This window comes from Melospiza melodia, chromosome 19 (assembly GCF_035770615.1).
Source record: "Melospiza melodia melodia isolate bMelMel2 chromosome 19, bMelMel2.pri, whole genome shotgun sequence".
In the NCBI taxonomy this organism is placed as follows: domain Eukaryota; kingdom Metazoa; phylum Chordata; class Aves; order Passeriformes; family Passerellidae; genus Melospiza; species Melospiza melodia.
Window position 1 is genome coordinate 12766874 of NC_086212.1, and position 13818 is coordinate 12780691.

Sequence of the window (13818 nt, forward strand, 5' to 3'; positions counted from 1 at the left end):
CATGGGGAAGCTGATGCTCATTGATCTGCAGCCAGGAAAGCCGGGAAGGTCTGCGCAATCTTCCACCTACGCGGGAAAAGTGAATTCTGATGCATATAATGGACATACACTTAAAAGAAAAACAAAAAAACCCCAAACCCAGGCTGAATTCCAGAATAAAAAATTCCCTAGAGTAAGGTCTTTGAAGGGACATTGCAGAAACTTTATTGAAAATAAAAGTTGTAGGAACATCTGTTGCAGAGGTCGGTGGTGCATCCTCACAGATGGGAGAGTAACTCAATACACAGACTCCAGCTTTAACCAGTCTCTTCCCTGAGCCACAGAAAATACATCGCTCAGGGTCCACTGGTGTGCCAACACATAAGATCAGCGTGGGAGTGAGAGGACACACAGCAATTACTTCAGACTGAGACATTCCAAAGATTCCTCCAGGCAGTAAGCTCCCAATCATTGAGTTCAAACTCTGCTGTTCTGCTGCTCTGAGAGTCCAAAACTGGCACATTCCCTGAATCCACAGCATCTGAAAAGCAAATAAAACATGGGAAACACTCACCTAACCCACGATCCTTTGTGGCAGTTAAGGGCAGCAGAGGAGAGTCCTCGTGAAGGGAACGGATTTCCATAAAATGGAAATCAATTTTATCTACAGAAATTCCCTGTGAATGTCCCACCAGCAGCAGCTGCAAATATTTCTATTTGTCTGAGCTTCAGCAGAAGCTGCAGCAAGGACCTGTCTTCCAGTTATTGATCCTCTACAAGTATTCATGGAATTAAGCCAGTAAAATATAACTTACATGACCCATTGTAATTAATATGCAAAATTATAATGAATTCCCTGTTTTAATGAGTTTTGTTTAAGGTGACTGTTTGGTTTGGGTTTTTTCAATACTAAGCATATTTTTTCCAACAAAATCAGTTTCATTGTAACCTATCTAAGAACTTCAGTTTTGCAAGGCTGTACCAAAAACAGTTTCCAAACACCTAAGCAAGAGTTAAGACTCCTTTGTGTTGTGGTTCATAAAAGCAAACCTTAAATCAATGCAATCTAGGCAGTGAACACAGCATTAAGGATAGATATCCAATTTTTAGCACATTCCAAAAATCAGCAAGAGAAAAACCAATTCTTCCACATTACTTTTCAGTTTCTAGAGAAAACTTTCAGTAAAAATAAATTTGCTATTATAGTGCTTTTAATACTGTCCTTTTGGCATGTAATTAATTTCTGATACCAAGTTGCAGCTCATTTTTTGCACGCTCACATGCATTTTAATGGAGAAACTGTGTACTAGCAACAGCTTTCCAGGCCATTCCCACCAGGTGAGGACACAAATCCCTGGGAGTTGCTTTAGCAATGCTGTTCTGTTATTTTGTAGGGAATCTGAGCTTCCATCCAGGCTGAGAAGAATCCAGCACCCATGAAGCAGCCCCAGGCTGAGAGAGGGCCCCAGCTCTGGCTGCAGCAGCACACAGGGATTGCCAGGGCTGGGCAGAAGCGAGGGCAGGAGCCCAGGCAGCTCCTGAACACCTGAGGAGCAGAGGCTGCTGTGGCTTTTCTGGGCTTTCACTGCCCAAGGCACAGACAGATCCCTTTTGTGGGGAGACTCCCACAGAGCACAGCATCAGGTTGGGCTGACCTGCTGACAGTTATTCACACTGACTCAGGACAAGGCACACACCAGCAATTATACAGAATCCAGCCTGTCCTTCCTTAATAGAATCAAGCTTCAATAAATTCCAGCTCAAGTTACATAGAACACTTGACATCTAAATTTAACCTCATCAAAAATGCATTTCCTCATACAGAATTTGGGTAGAAAATACCTAGACAGTGGGCATAACTCATGGGAAATAACTCTTGACAATGCAAATGACATTGTGCTACAGAAAGTTACTTTTTAAAAAAAAAGATATTTCACATCACTGCCACTTTCATTTATTATGAAGAACAGAAATATGTTAACATCACAAAAGTACGTTTCAGTTTATAATTTAAATAAAAAAAAAGAATAATTGCCCAATTAGGTTGGAAGTGTTTTATTACTTCTTTGAAACCATCTGCCATGATAAAATGTCAAAAGCACCGGTCAAGACAGAAATAAATAACACGATCTCATGTTAGAAAGTTGCAAATACAGTATATTAAATTATAGCCATTTGCTGCCTCACACCAAGTGATGCAGCCAGCACGAGGGACAGTAGTTTTACTCACGATCATTGAAAGATCTATCACCAGAACAGGGGAGCTGCACACCCAACACAAGCCTCATTCTTCCTTTCACCCATTTACTTCACGAAATCCATGAAGAGTTTGAACTGGCAGCTTTGGTGGTTCAACATCCCCTTTCTCTAGAGGTAACAAGAGTGGTACAAAGCTTTTCATCAGCCCCACAAAAAGCCAAGGCTTTCACGTTTTTGCAGTCTTTGCTTTCAGGTCCATCCCTGAAAATGGTCAGTTTAAAGCCATGTCTCAATTCCTCTTTAGCACAGAGTAAAGAAACTCAGGGCAGGCAAGAGTTGCAACTTCAGTATCACATAGTGTTGTGAACCTGCACTGCTGGGGCTTGAGCAGAGCAGCTCTGCAGGTCTGTGGGGAGCACTTGTATCAGCCAGAAAATGAAGGAAGTTACAGTCCCTTTGGGGAAATAAAAAAACAACCAAACATATAAAAAAAAATAAAAAGCAATATTAAAAATATTAAGACAAGGCCTCTACAATTGCACATCACTTCAGGCCTGAATTAAATTAAGAGTATTCTATTACTTATATGGTGCCTTAATTTCTGTTGTACGGCCTGCAGCAAAGTTCTCCACTGAAAAAAGCAGTGAAAACCCCAAACTCTCCACTGAAGGCCTTGTAACATGTCACTTGCATGACACCTCTCATGGTCAGTAAAAGACCACAAACATGTCCTCTCCCAGGAAGACATTTGAAAGAGAATTTTCTGTCAGGGAAAATGGATGTAATATCTACTGTAGTGAAGCCACTCCTTATACAAAAACATAACCCATATGGACAAATGCATTGTAAAATAAACAATTTATACAGCAGCTACAGTTTGAAACATCCAAGACCCACTGCGGCAGGCCACAGAGATTCTCTTTTTGGGTTTCTACTCCATTTTTTCAGCTTAACTACCCTGCTTTAATGTAATGTTTGTACTTTAACTAAAAAAAAAATAATGCATGAAAAAAAATATGATCATCCCAATGAAGGAAAATCATTCCCATGATTACTCAAGCTCAGAAAATTTTTTAATTAACTAAACATGTTAAATTATGCCAGTGATTACATCTTGTTATTTACAAGATCAAGTACCACTGATTCTTAGTAATGGTGCAGTATCTAAATTAAGATCACAGGGGTTGGATTATGTTCTGATTGCTAAAAGCTTTCCTTTTTAGCTGCCTATCCAGTTCTTTGGAGTTTTTGAGTCTGGAAGAATGGGCATTCAATCAAACAATTTTGTGTCTCAACAAATTTTACATTAAGATCAATTTTTGACATCCAGTCCCATTGAATCAGTAACATGGTTTAAATTTGAAGTCTGTAACAATTATGACATAAGAATATAGAAGACAACACATTTTTGTTCACAGTAACACACTAATTACTGTAGTCACTGGTAAACTTCAATTTTTAATTATTCTGTGTTTCAAAATACCTCTGTATAGAGCACCGAATTTTTTTGTGTGGGAGCATCAAATTTCCTGACATTTTCCATGTAACCCTTACAAACACCTCACAGACCACCAAACTTGTACTTTGAAGAATTCTACAGAAACATTGCACAGACGTTGCACCACAAGGGCTCGTACATTCAAAGGCAGCTTTCTGGAGTGCAGGTCCATCCATTCACATTGGGAAAAAAGTTCACAGAAACTCCAAAAATGAGAAAATGAAGCGAAACCTAGTGTGACTTTACACCAATAAGAACAACAATAAGGACAATTACTATAACAAACAAAATTAAAATAACGAGCATCTTCCGATTCTTCTTTTGATATTGCTCTGCCTGTAAAACAGAGAGGAAAGAGTTAATAATTACATTTCTGCAAGGCTGAGGTACAGACTCCTGTTTAGTGTACGTGTAATGTATATTGCAGGCAATTCCCACACAGTAACTCTGATCTACCAGAAGCTCCAGGGAAGGTAAATGCACTGAAGGTAAATGTGACTGAAGTCACATCCACCCATGTTAAAGACTCAGTTTGCTGAGATAAGATTCCTTCCCTCATGTTTGAAGGACATTAAAATTCACAGCAAAATTTCTTTTTTAGTAGGCACATTTGTTGTACCTGGCCAGTTGTGCATTTTCATTTAATTTAATTAGAACTGAAAGCTTGATTTTTGAGCTGGTTCTTAAGTTTTCTGCTTCATTCCTTCTTTCTTCTAACCATATTTTCTCATCCTTCCTTTTTGCAGGGGAATTAATAGGATACAACATAGAGGAAATTCTCCAAAAGCCAAATTAGTCTATTAATAGACGCTAAACAAAACAAAGCTTTTTTTTTTGTTTTTAATTAAGAAGCCTTCAAAATAAAACCAAAACAAAATGACCACAGAACTCTGATCTGCTGAGATAAATGTTTATAAAACTTTTCAGGTGTTCATAGCAAAACTTCACATTAAAGCAAGAGGTTGGATCTAACAAGTGTCTGATGGTAAGAGAAAACATTAATAATTATTCTTTCAGCTCACATGACTGAGATAATGTTTTCAAACTAAAGTCTGCAGTGAGGAACCCAATAACCAGCCCTTTTCCCAAGTGCCTGGCTTTTCAAAGAGAGAAGGAATTGCAGATAGGTCCCACCAGGTCAGCAATATAAATATCAAAGCACATTGGTTGGATGCCCAGAAAGTCTTTGAAGAAATCAACTCGAGGCACCAAGCATGACATTAACAGAAGTTACATGGGAAGCTCCTCTTACAGTACAGCTGTAATTAGAAAAGCTTGTTAGACATGCAAAATGGCTGAAGTATTCCATCAGCTTACCTTATGCAGTTGTTTTAGACCCTCTTCAGTTTTCATACATGACTGTTCAATATTATAGTCAATTCTATCTAGAACTGTTCCCTAAATAAAATGGAGAAAACAAGCACCAGATTGAACCTAAATGAGCTTCATAAAGCAAATGTTATCATAAGCAGCAGAGTAATTAACTACACTCACAGCAAACAGCTCATGAGCTATGTAAACAATGAATTTTTACAGAACTAGCTGGGACTTCATTAAGCAAATTCCTTGCTCAGCTCCTAATAGCAGCTCCGTCACCATCTCACATCACATCCCTTACAATCATCTTCATTCCACACCAGCTGCTTTTGGCTGACAAACTCAACATAAACTGATCTAATAATAACCAAGTGAACTGGGGCTTTCTGTGTTTTTTGGTTTTTAGTCTAACCCACAATACGAGTTGAATTTTTATTCATTTATTTTCATTAACTCAACTTGTGGCAGATTTCAAGCAGAGGAAACCTGAGCATGAAGAAGCAGATTAGGAAAAGTGAGTCTGGAAGCCTTCAGACTACATGGAATGTCCCATTTCTCACCAACACTGTGCTGTCCATGTACCTGTTCTACTATCATTGCTCCCAGGTCCCTAAATATCTCGTTGAGATCAGAGATTGACTGCACAATCTGACGGATTTCTCGCTCCCTCTCTTCCACCATCAGCGTGTTCTGCTCCACCAATGCCAGCTGGTCATCTGTAAAACCCTGTTGAAACAGAAGATTTGCATGCTGAACTAATATTAATGACATGGAAATAATTAAAAGCATAAAAATATTTCATAGCTCAGATATTTACAATCTGAGAAGAGAAAATGCAATTAATATTGAATTTGTGTAATAACTTCTTAACTTACTCTATCATAAAGTGTATCATCCTCCCCATCATCCATCAGTGGGACTGAGGTGTCAAAGAAGTGTTTGGACCTTTCTTCTCTATTCTTCATACCTGTAAAAGACAAACTATGTTTGAGCATGATATTTGAGCACACTATAACCAGGGTAAGGTCTGAAGCACCAAACAGAAAAGCACAAAAAAGAAAATCTGGGTAGTAAATTACATAAATCACAATATTTAAATTTTAACTGTCAGGCTTACTATTTAAGAAAAGCATAACAAATTCAACTAGACTTGCAAGACTGATTTAATCAGTGATTTTTAAGTTGTTCTGTTCCATGAAGTTAAAAAATCTAGTAAGGTTAAGAACTTTAAAGTGTGATCACTCCAGGCTATTTTGTAACTAATTCTCTTGGGAACAATCCTTGACTGAACTGTGATCTGCAGTTCCACCTGTGCCATTTATATCACAGGAGGAAGAAATATCAATGTTAAATTTAAAAATACAAGTTTTGTGGCTTTCTTTCAAGATTTAAAAAATCTATCTCAGCTTAAAACAGAATAGAACAAAATTTTACTTCTAAACAGAATTTATTCCATTTTTAATCTGTTTATGGATACAGAATTTTAATTTATCACAGACTATCTCTTAAGCTTTATCTATCAGAGCCTGCCATCTGCAGCAGGTGTTATGGCTGAAGACCAGTGGCTGCTTCATCAATGTAACAGATGCAGCTCTGCAATCCACAATTTGAGAAGCAAAGTGCATTAAAATTGTGGATGGATTAAATATGGTTTTGTTGATACACTCAACTATAACATTTTTTCTTTAGCAACAAGAAAAAGAAGTAGACCAAAGCAGTTTGAACATGGGCTGTGAACCACAGACTCTGCAATTCCAACTCCAGTTAGTCCTGTGTGCATCATTTAACCCTTCTGTGCTTCAGTTTCCCCAGCCAAGACAAGAAGCACAGCTCAGTGAGTGCTGCCCACAAAGGGGCCCATGCATTGCTGTTCCCCTCTAATGCTTACGTTTGAGATAGTCAGACTGTGCATGCCTAAAGTTGGTGGAGAGGTCCTGCAGGGCCTGTGCTAAGGAAGACACCACATTCCTGAGAACTCGTGCTTCTTGCTCTGTGCAGGTGCGTGACCTGCTCTGCAGCACCTGCACTGCCCTCTGACACCTGTGGAATAACTGAGAGAACAATTCCATCAGTGCAAATCATACAGCAGCACACACTGTAAACTGCACTTTCAACACTAATATTTTGATTTCTACATTTTTTCAAGTAATTTTTTAATTTGCCCCGTGCAATGTTTAAAAAGACATGGAAACAGAACATAAATGAACAAATAACTTTGAGCTAGCAAGGCAGCAGAGTAACACAACTCCCTCTGACCAAAGACATTTGCTTCATTATAATTAGCTGGACTGCAAGCCTCAGAATAGACATCAGCAGATACAGATTTCTCTGAGATAATTGTAAATTTGATTTGATAATCTCCCAATCCTGTTCCAAGTAGAAAATCAAACAAGCAAGGGAAAGAACAGGGAGGTTGAAGTGACTTGTTGGGAAGTTCAGAGCAGAGCCCAGGGTTTCTGGCTCACTTCAACACTGATCACAAAATAAATCCTTTGCTCAGAGCAAACCACTGCCTCATCCTAAAGCATTGAAGATGTGCCAGACTGGAGGTGTAGGACCCAAAGCCCTCTGTACCTGTGTGATCTCCTGGGTTGTGATTTCTATTGCCCGTTCCTCTTCACTGCTGTCATCCAGTGTGGGTCTGTTTAGATGTTTATCATGAAGACTGGCTAATTCTTTCATTTTCTGTTTAACCCTGGCAATATCATACTGAATCTAAAACAGAAAGCCCAACAGGAAGAAAGGGAATTAATTAATGCTTCAGGGAAAAAGGTTCTGACAAATGATAGACAAAAATCATTGAGAGAAATCTGTAACATAAAAGGCAAACCAAATATTATTAAAAGCCACATAAAAAGCTGACTAAGAAACTGATACTCTTAATAGACTTTGAGTATGCTACTTTTTAAAACCTACTCATTAATCTTAGACAAGACTGCTGCTTTCAAATGTGCTTCATTAAGTTAGAATAATATTTTTATAATTATACAGCATCACAGCTAGAAGATTTAGCCAACTTCCAAAAAAATAAATGGAAATTCAGGTCACACCTCTAACTCTGTCAGAAATTGAATAGCCTCAACTCAACAGCAGAAGTTAAATGCCATGCTTTCAACCAAGTAATTAAAAATAAATCTGTAAGGATGATTACGGTGTAAAAGGAGACTAAGCATCTTTCTGCACAATGGGCTCTGTCCACACAAACTGATGAGCCAACATGTGTTCTGAGTGTGCATTTAAAAAAAGGGATTTTCTGAAAGTCAAGAATAGCTTCACACTCCAAATACTGGAAAAGGTTTTTAATTAGATGCTTCCAGAATCACTCCCTTGCATTTGTCCAAATATTTCCAAAACTTGCAAGGCATATAGATTGAAGAGGCAGAAAAATTCTCCTGCTAGGAAACACCAACATTTCCTGTTTTCAAACACTGAACTGCTCATCTCTGCCATTTTAGGGTCTATTCGACTGGATGTCTCACCAGCTTCAAACAAAAATTTAAACTAAATTTTTTATTTGAATCTTTCTTTCAAAGCTATTTCAGCTAGGAAACGGACAGAATGTGAGTGCAGGTGCAGCTGGATGTGCCAGGGCTCACACCCACCTCGTCTGCCCCATCCACCCACTTGGGCGGGAGGCGCTTGGTGACGCCGATGGCGGCCTCGGGGTCCAGGCTGATCCCTGACACCAGGGCCATGCGGTCATCGGCCAGCTGCACGGGGAAACAGACAGCAATTAGCTGGGTTAATTACCTCCCAACCCCTGAGCACCACAAAGGGGCATCTGTGCCTTCCCGCAGAAATGAACCTCAGAGATGTGGTCAAACATCTGTCCCTGCTTTGGCTCTCTGTGCTAATGACCCACACCCTCCCTCGTGTGCAGCATCTGAAAGCTCAGAGTTACTCCTAGAATAAATTCTAGCATCTGAAAGCTCAGAGTTACTCCTAGAATAAATTCTCAGCAAATTTCCCAGGAGGAAAGCTGGTATTGCAGTGAGAATTCGAGTAACTCTCATGTTGGTGCATTTCTATCCGACAACAATTCACAGCCAATGTTGCAGCACAGTTCATATTGGGCTGGCAAGTTTGAAAATTGCATTTAGGAAAATCTCATAAAAAACATTTATTGCAACTCCTTGTTCTCAAACAATGTTATTCTGAAGAACAAACACTCTTGCAAACTGGCATGCATCTCAAATGGTTAAATTACTTAGTGATAATTAAATTGTGCTAAACACAAATAGCCAAGGAAGTACTGCAGATGATCATCAATGATACCTCTTATAACATTAACTAATTACTTGGCAAGGCTTTCATACAAACATTTCCCTATTTTCTCCCAGATTTGTAATTTTCCTTTATCAGGCCTGGAAAGTTTTGTGGTTCCCTACCCCATCCCTTTTTAAAAAACAACCCCCCTTCCTTCCTGAGCAACTCTTTCTTGAAAGCCATTTCTTTATCCCTGACCTTATTCCTGATCAATAAAGTTTGCATAATTTATGCAAAGCATGAAGAATAGTTAATGGCCTCACTGTGCAAAGTCACTCTACCCCATGGGCCCACAATAAGTCAGATTGGTTCATACATTTACCTGTTTATAACATAACATCACAAAATGTTTGATTTCTCTATGCAAAGACACTGCATCATATACAATGAAATTCTATAAACCAGCAGAATAAAGAAAGACAATTTTATCTCAGTGATGTTGGCTTGATGCACCACGGCAGAATAAAATGTGAAAACAATACCTCATCCAGCTCCTGAAGTGATTTGTGGATGCCATCAGCCCCATCCAGTTAGAGACAGCAAAAGATAAAAGGGAAAAAAGAGACATAGGACAGATATAGGGCATGGTCAGTTGAGAAAATACTGATTTATTTTTAAAGCATGATGGTTTACCAAGAACAAACAAACTGGCTTTTAAGACACAGTTAATCAATAAATACATCATTATATTGCATTTTAAGTCAGCATTTTGCTTAACACACCAACTTTTAAAAAAACATTTCAGTTCCTTGGTAAACAACAAGAACATAAGAGATCAAGTGCAGAGCTTGGTTTGTTCTACAAAGTAATTGCACAGTGAAGTTTCTAAATGCTGAAATGTCAGGCAGAAAAGCTGCAAGAGAATCCAGTGAAGAATGACAGCAAGGGCAGTCTGAGTGCAGCACTCAGCATCCTCTGCCTTTGCTTGTGATTGTACATTTACTGAGGAGCTTTTGTACATTTATTGACATTTATTGACAAGCACCCCGATTCTCACAGGATCAAAGACAGCAAAGGACAAAAGGCAGAAGCAAATGTTCAGTCACTTCTGTACACACTTGAGCTGTGCTCTGCTTCCAGGGAACATTAACCCTGCAGGGACCTGGAAAAATACACCAGGACATGAATCTGAGCCTTCTGTTCACCAGTCTCTGTGAGCAGAAGGATATTCACTCCAAGATTAACAAAGTCAGACCTACAATTGGACAGAATCCTCGTGGTTTAACAAAGCAGCAGCAGCTGATGATCTCTTAGGAGATTGCCCAAGCTTTTGGAACAGGACTCCACTGGTAAAGATTGATTTAGTTTGGGAATGAAATTCCTGACAGAATTCTCACAGCAAAGGGTTTCTCAAGGGGAGAGCTGGAGATGAGCTCAGGGAAGCTGAGGCGCTGTGGGCTGGAATTTCCCCCCTGGCCTGGTGGCACAGAGCAGCTCTGCCTGGGGACAGCACCCAGGGAAACACAGCAGCAGCACCAAAGCAGGAGAGACAAACAGCTCACAGCACCTCCACACCTCTGCTGAGACATCACCTGGGGGACTCTGAGATGCCACAGGGCCAGGAATGGCTCCTTTCACCCCGGCACACAGGGACAGCTCCCAGTCACTGCCAGCCCCACTGCAGTGAGCAGCCCAGCCAAAACCTTCCATTAATGTTAACAAGCACTGCAAATAAATATTTGATGCAGGTGCTCAATGTTATTGCACTGCCTGCTGAGTAAAGTGCAATTTCATTGCTCAGGAGAAGTGAGTTCAAAATATTTAGGAATATTTTTCTAGGCGATATTTTTAAAATATAATTCACTTTTTCTAGGTGATATTTTAAAAAAACCCAAGGATCTACAGAAGTGACATTAAAAATGAACAAGGACTAAATGCAGAGCCAAAGTGCACATGAAAAATACAAATTGCTGTTGACATTTCCTGTTCTGCAAATGCAATTTAATCCACAGCTTCTTAGACAAGTTAGCAATGAACAAAGACCATTGGCAGCAACAGGAAGCACTGCTTTTCCCAACAAAAATCATCAATGTAAAGCTATTTAGAGTGATGAGACTGCCAGCAGATATTTACTGGTGGCTGTGACAAATGAATGATGAGTTTAAACAGAAAGTGTGAAAACCTGAGCAGAGCTGAGCTGCCAAGCAGCCCATCACAGCCTGACTAGCTGAAAACCCAGAAAAAGTTACAGAAACTCCTCTGAAGCAGTCACTTTTGGTATTTCTGTAAGGAGTTACACTAGACTCTAGAATCCCCTTTCTACCAGATGTGATTGAGTATTATTTGTATTTAGGGATAAATAAAGGGCAATGAACATCAGAGCAACTCAAGGAGAAATTTAAGCAATGGGACTAAACTACACCAGTGTATTTAACAGTGCCCGCAGTGAGGTGAATAGAAGAGTTCTGCTGTATGAATTTATTTCTTTTTGGAAGTGAGGAGGCCTCAAACCCCTCCTGCCAATGCCAGCACGAGGCTGCCAGAACAAGAAACTGATTTATTACACACGGAGCGAGCAGCACACACAGATCTCTTCTATTCCTTTAACGTGAAGGAGCGGGAAAACAGGACCCACCAGGGTGGGGAGGGCCGGCAGAGGGAGGAAGGTCGGGGAAGGAGGGAGGGGTGGGTTTGAGGAGAGGGTTCAGGGGCACAGGGGCAGGGCCCGGCCCGGCAGCGCGGGGCGCGGCGAGTACAGAAGGATGAAGGGAGGAGACTCACCGCAGCAGCCATGCTACGTGAATTCAGAGGGCTGGAGGAGCCGAAACTACTCACTTGCTCGGCCAGCAGCTGCCGGCTCTGCACCGCGTTGTTCCGCAACAACAAGAACGCGTCCGTGAGACGCCGGGTGGCCATGGCCCCCCGCCCCGCCGGGCCCGAGCCCGGCCCGGGGCCCGCGGCAGACGCGGCGGCCGCCCCTCACAGGGTCGGGGCGCAGACCCGTCAGAGGGCCGTGAGCGGCAGCGCTCAGAGGGCCGGGGCCGGGCCGGCCCTGGGCGGGACCGGGACCCCCCAGCCCGGGCCCCCGCGGCCGCCGGGCGCCGCCATCGCCCCGGCCCGCACCGGCACTTCCGCGTTGTGCAGCGCCCGCCGCCTTCCGGCCGCGCGCCCGCGCCGCTCCGCCCGGCACCGCGGCCGCCACAACACAGTTCCGGTGCTCCGGGGCCCGGGGCAGCAGCGCCCGTGTCCGTGTCCGTGTCCGTGTCCGTGTCCGTGTCCATGCCCACGTCTGTGTCCATCCCGATGTCCGTGTCCATCCCCGTGTCCATCCTTCTGTCCATGTTCATGGCCGTGTCCCTGTCCATCCCCGTGTCCATCCCTGTGTCTGTGTCCGTGTCCATCCCCGTGTCCGTGTCCATCCCCGTGTCCGTGTCCATCCCTTTGGCCATGTCCATCCCCGTGTCCATGATCGTGGCCATGTCCGTGTCCATCCCCACGTCCATCTTCACATTCTTCTCCTGTACATCCCCGCATCCATCCCCTGTCCAGCCCCATGTTCATCTCCATGTCCATCTCCATGTCCAGCCCCACATCAGCCCCATGCTCATTCCCATGTCCATCTTCACATCCATCCCCATGTCCATGTCTCATCCATCCCCAGGTCCATCCCCAGTCCAACTCTTCATCCATCCCCAAGGCCATGCCCACATCCCATTTAGTTTTTTTCTTCTGAGTCCCTCTCATCCCTTCCTTGCCATTCCCTTCACCTCCAGTCAATTTTCTGTTTGCCAAACAATGACAAGTAGCTTTATTTTTCTTCCCCCAATTCCCAACAATCTGGGATGTTCTCTGAAAGTGAACAAGCCATTTAAAATGACAATATGATGTTTGACTTTTCAGAAGAGACTTTTCAACCTGCTGACTGAAATGACTTTTCCCAGCTGCTCTGTCAGTCCCATGTGGGGCAGATGTGACAAAGGCTTGGGTTCCCTCCAGTGCATCCCACGCCTTTATTCCAGGGCACATCTGACAGATCCCCAAGGGAACAGCAGTGCCCACTGCCCAGCACTGCCAGGGGAGTGCTGCCCACGGAGCAGCAGGAGACTCCCTGGCTCAAACCCTCCCAGAGCAGGCAGTGTTTGCACCGTGGTGGAACAGGGCCTCTAATCACAACCCCGTTTTCTGGAAATGTTATCTCATTTATTGAACTGCCTGGGCAAACTTGGACCGTGAAAAATGAGGGGGAAATTCCCTCTGCTAATTTAAGATATTTGGGGAGTTTTCTTGAGCAGCCCTTCTGCCTCAGTGGGAGAGACCTGAAAGTTGGAATTTAGCAAGGAAATCAGCTCCAGCCACGCAAGGCCTAACGCACGCAGCTCATTCTTCGTGGTCTGCTGAAATCTGCTTTCACTTTGGCTGCCTGACAGAGCCTTTAAAATATATGTGTGTGCTTCATTTCTTCATGCTAATTTTTAATCTACTGTAACAATTTTTATACTATGAGAACAGCTAATGACCTTCCTGCCTTCTCTTGGCACTGCTGCTGTGGCTGCAGGTCAGGAGAAATTTCTCCTGCCTTCAGTGGTCTCTACATGATCTTTTAGAAAAAACCTTTTGGA

At 42.3% G+C, this 13818-nt stretch overlaps 1 protein-coding gene across 2 annotated transcripts; it reads right to left on the reverse strand.

Annotated features, from left to right (window-relative positions):
- Window positions 1–2018: 2018 nt before the first annotated feature.
- STX16 (syntaxin 16) lies at window positions 2019–12145 on the reverse strand. 2 transcript variants are annotated; one of them, XM_063172583.1, is made up of 8 exons: window positions 12035–12145; window positions 8596–8703; window positions 7568–7708; window positions 6882–7044; window positions 5869–5960; window positions 5576–5719; window positions 4994–5074; window positions 2019–4012 (listed from the first exon to the last, which is right to left on the reverse strand). In XM_063172583.1, exons 1-8 carry the CDS (start codon window positions 12113–12115, stop codon window positions 3908–3910), a joined length of 915 nt encoding a protein of 304 aa, XP_063028653.1. In that variant the 5' UTR covers window positions 12116–12145; the 3' UTR covers window positions 2019–3907. The 2 variants fall into 2 exon arrangements, with proteins under 2 accessions (XP_063028653.1, XP_063028652.1); XM_063172582.1 differs by having other exon boundaries at window positions 11981–12145.
- Window positions 12146–13818: the final 1673 nt, after the last annotated feature.

Excerpts from the sequence above, each read along its gene's own strand:
- STX16 (XM_063172582.1), bottom strand. The coding sequence starts at position 12,115 with ATGGCCACCCGGCGTCTCACGGACGCGTTCTTGTTGTTGCGGAACAAC. Across the intron at positions 5,961-6,881 it reads ACAGTCTGACTATCTCAAAC|GTATGAAGAATAGAGAAGAA; the intron begins GTAAGCATTAGA and ends TGTCTTTTACAG. Across the intron at positions 5,075-5,575 it reads GAGCAATGATAGTAGAACAG|GGAACAGTTCTAGATAGAAT; the intron begins GTACATGGACAG and ends CATTTTATTTAG.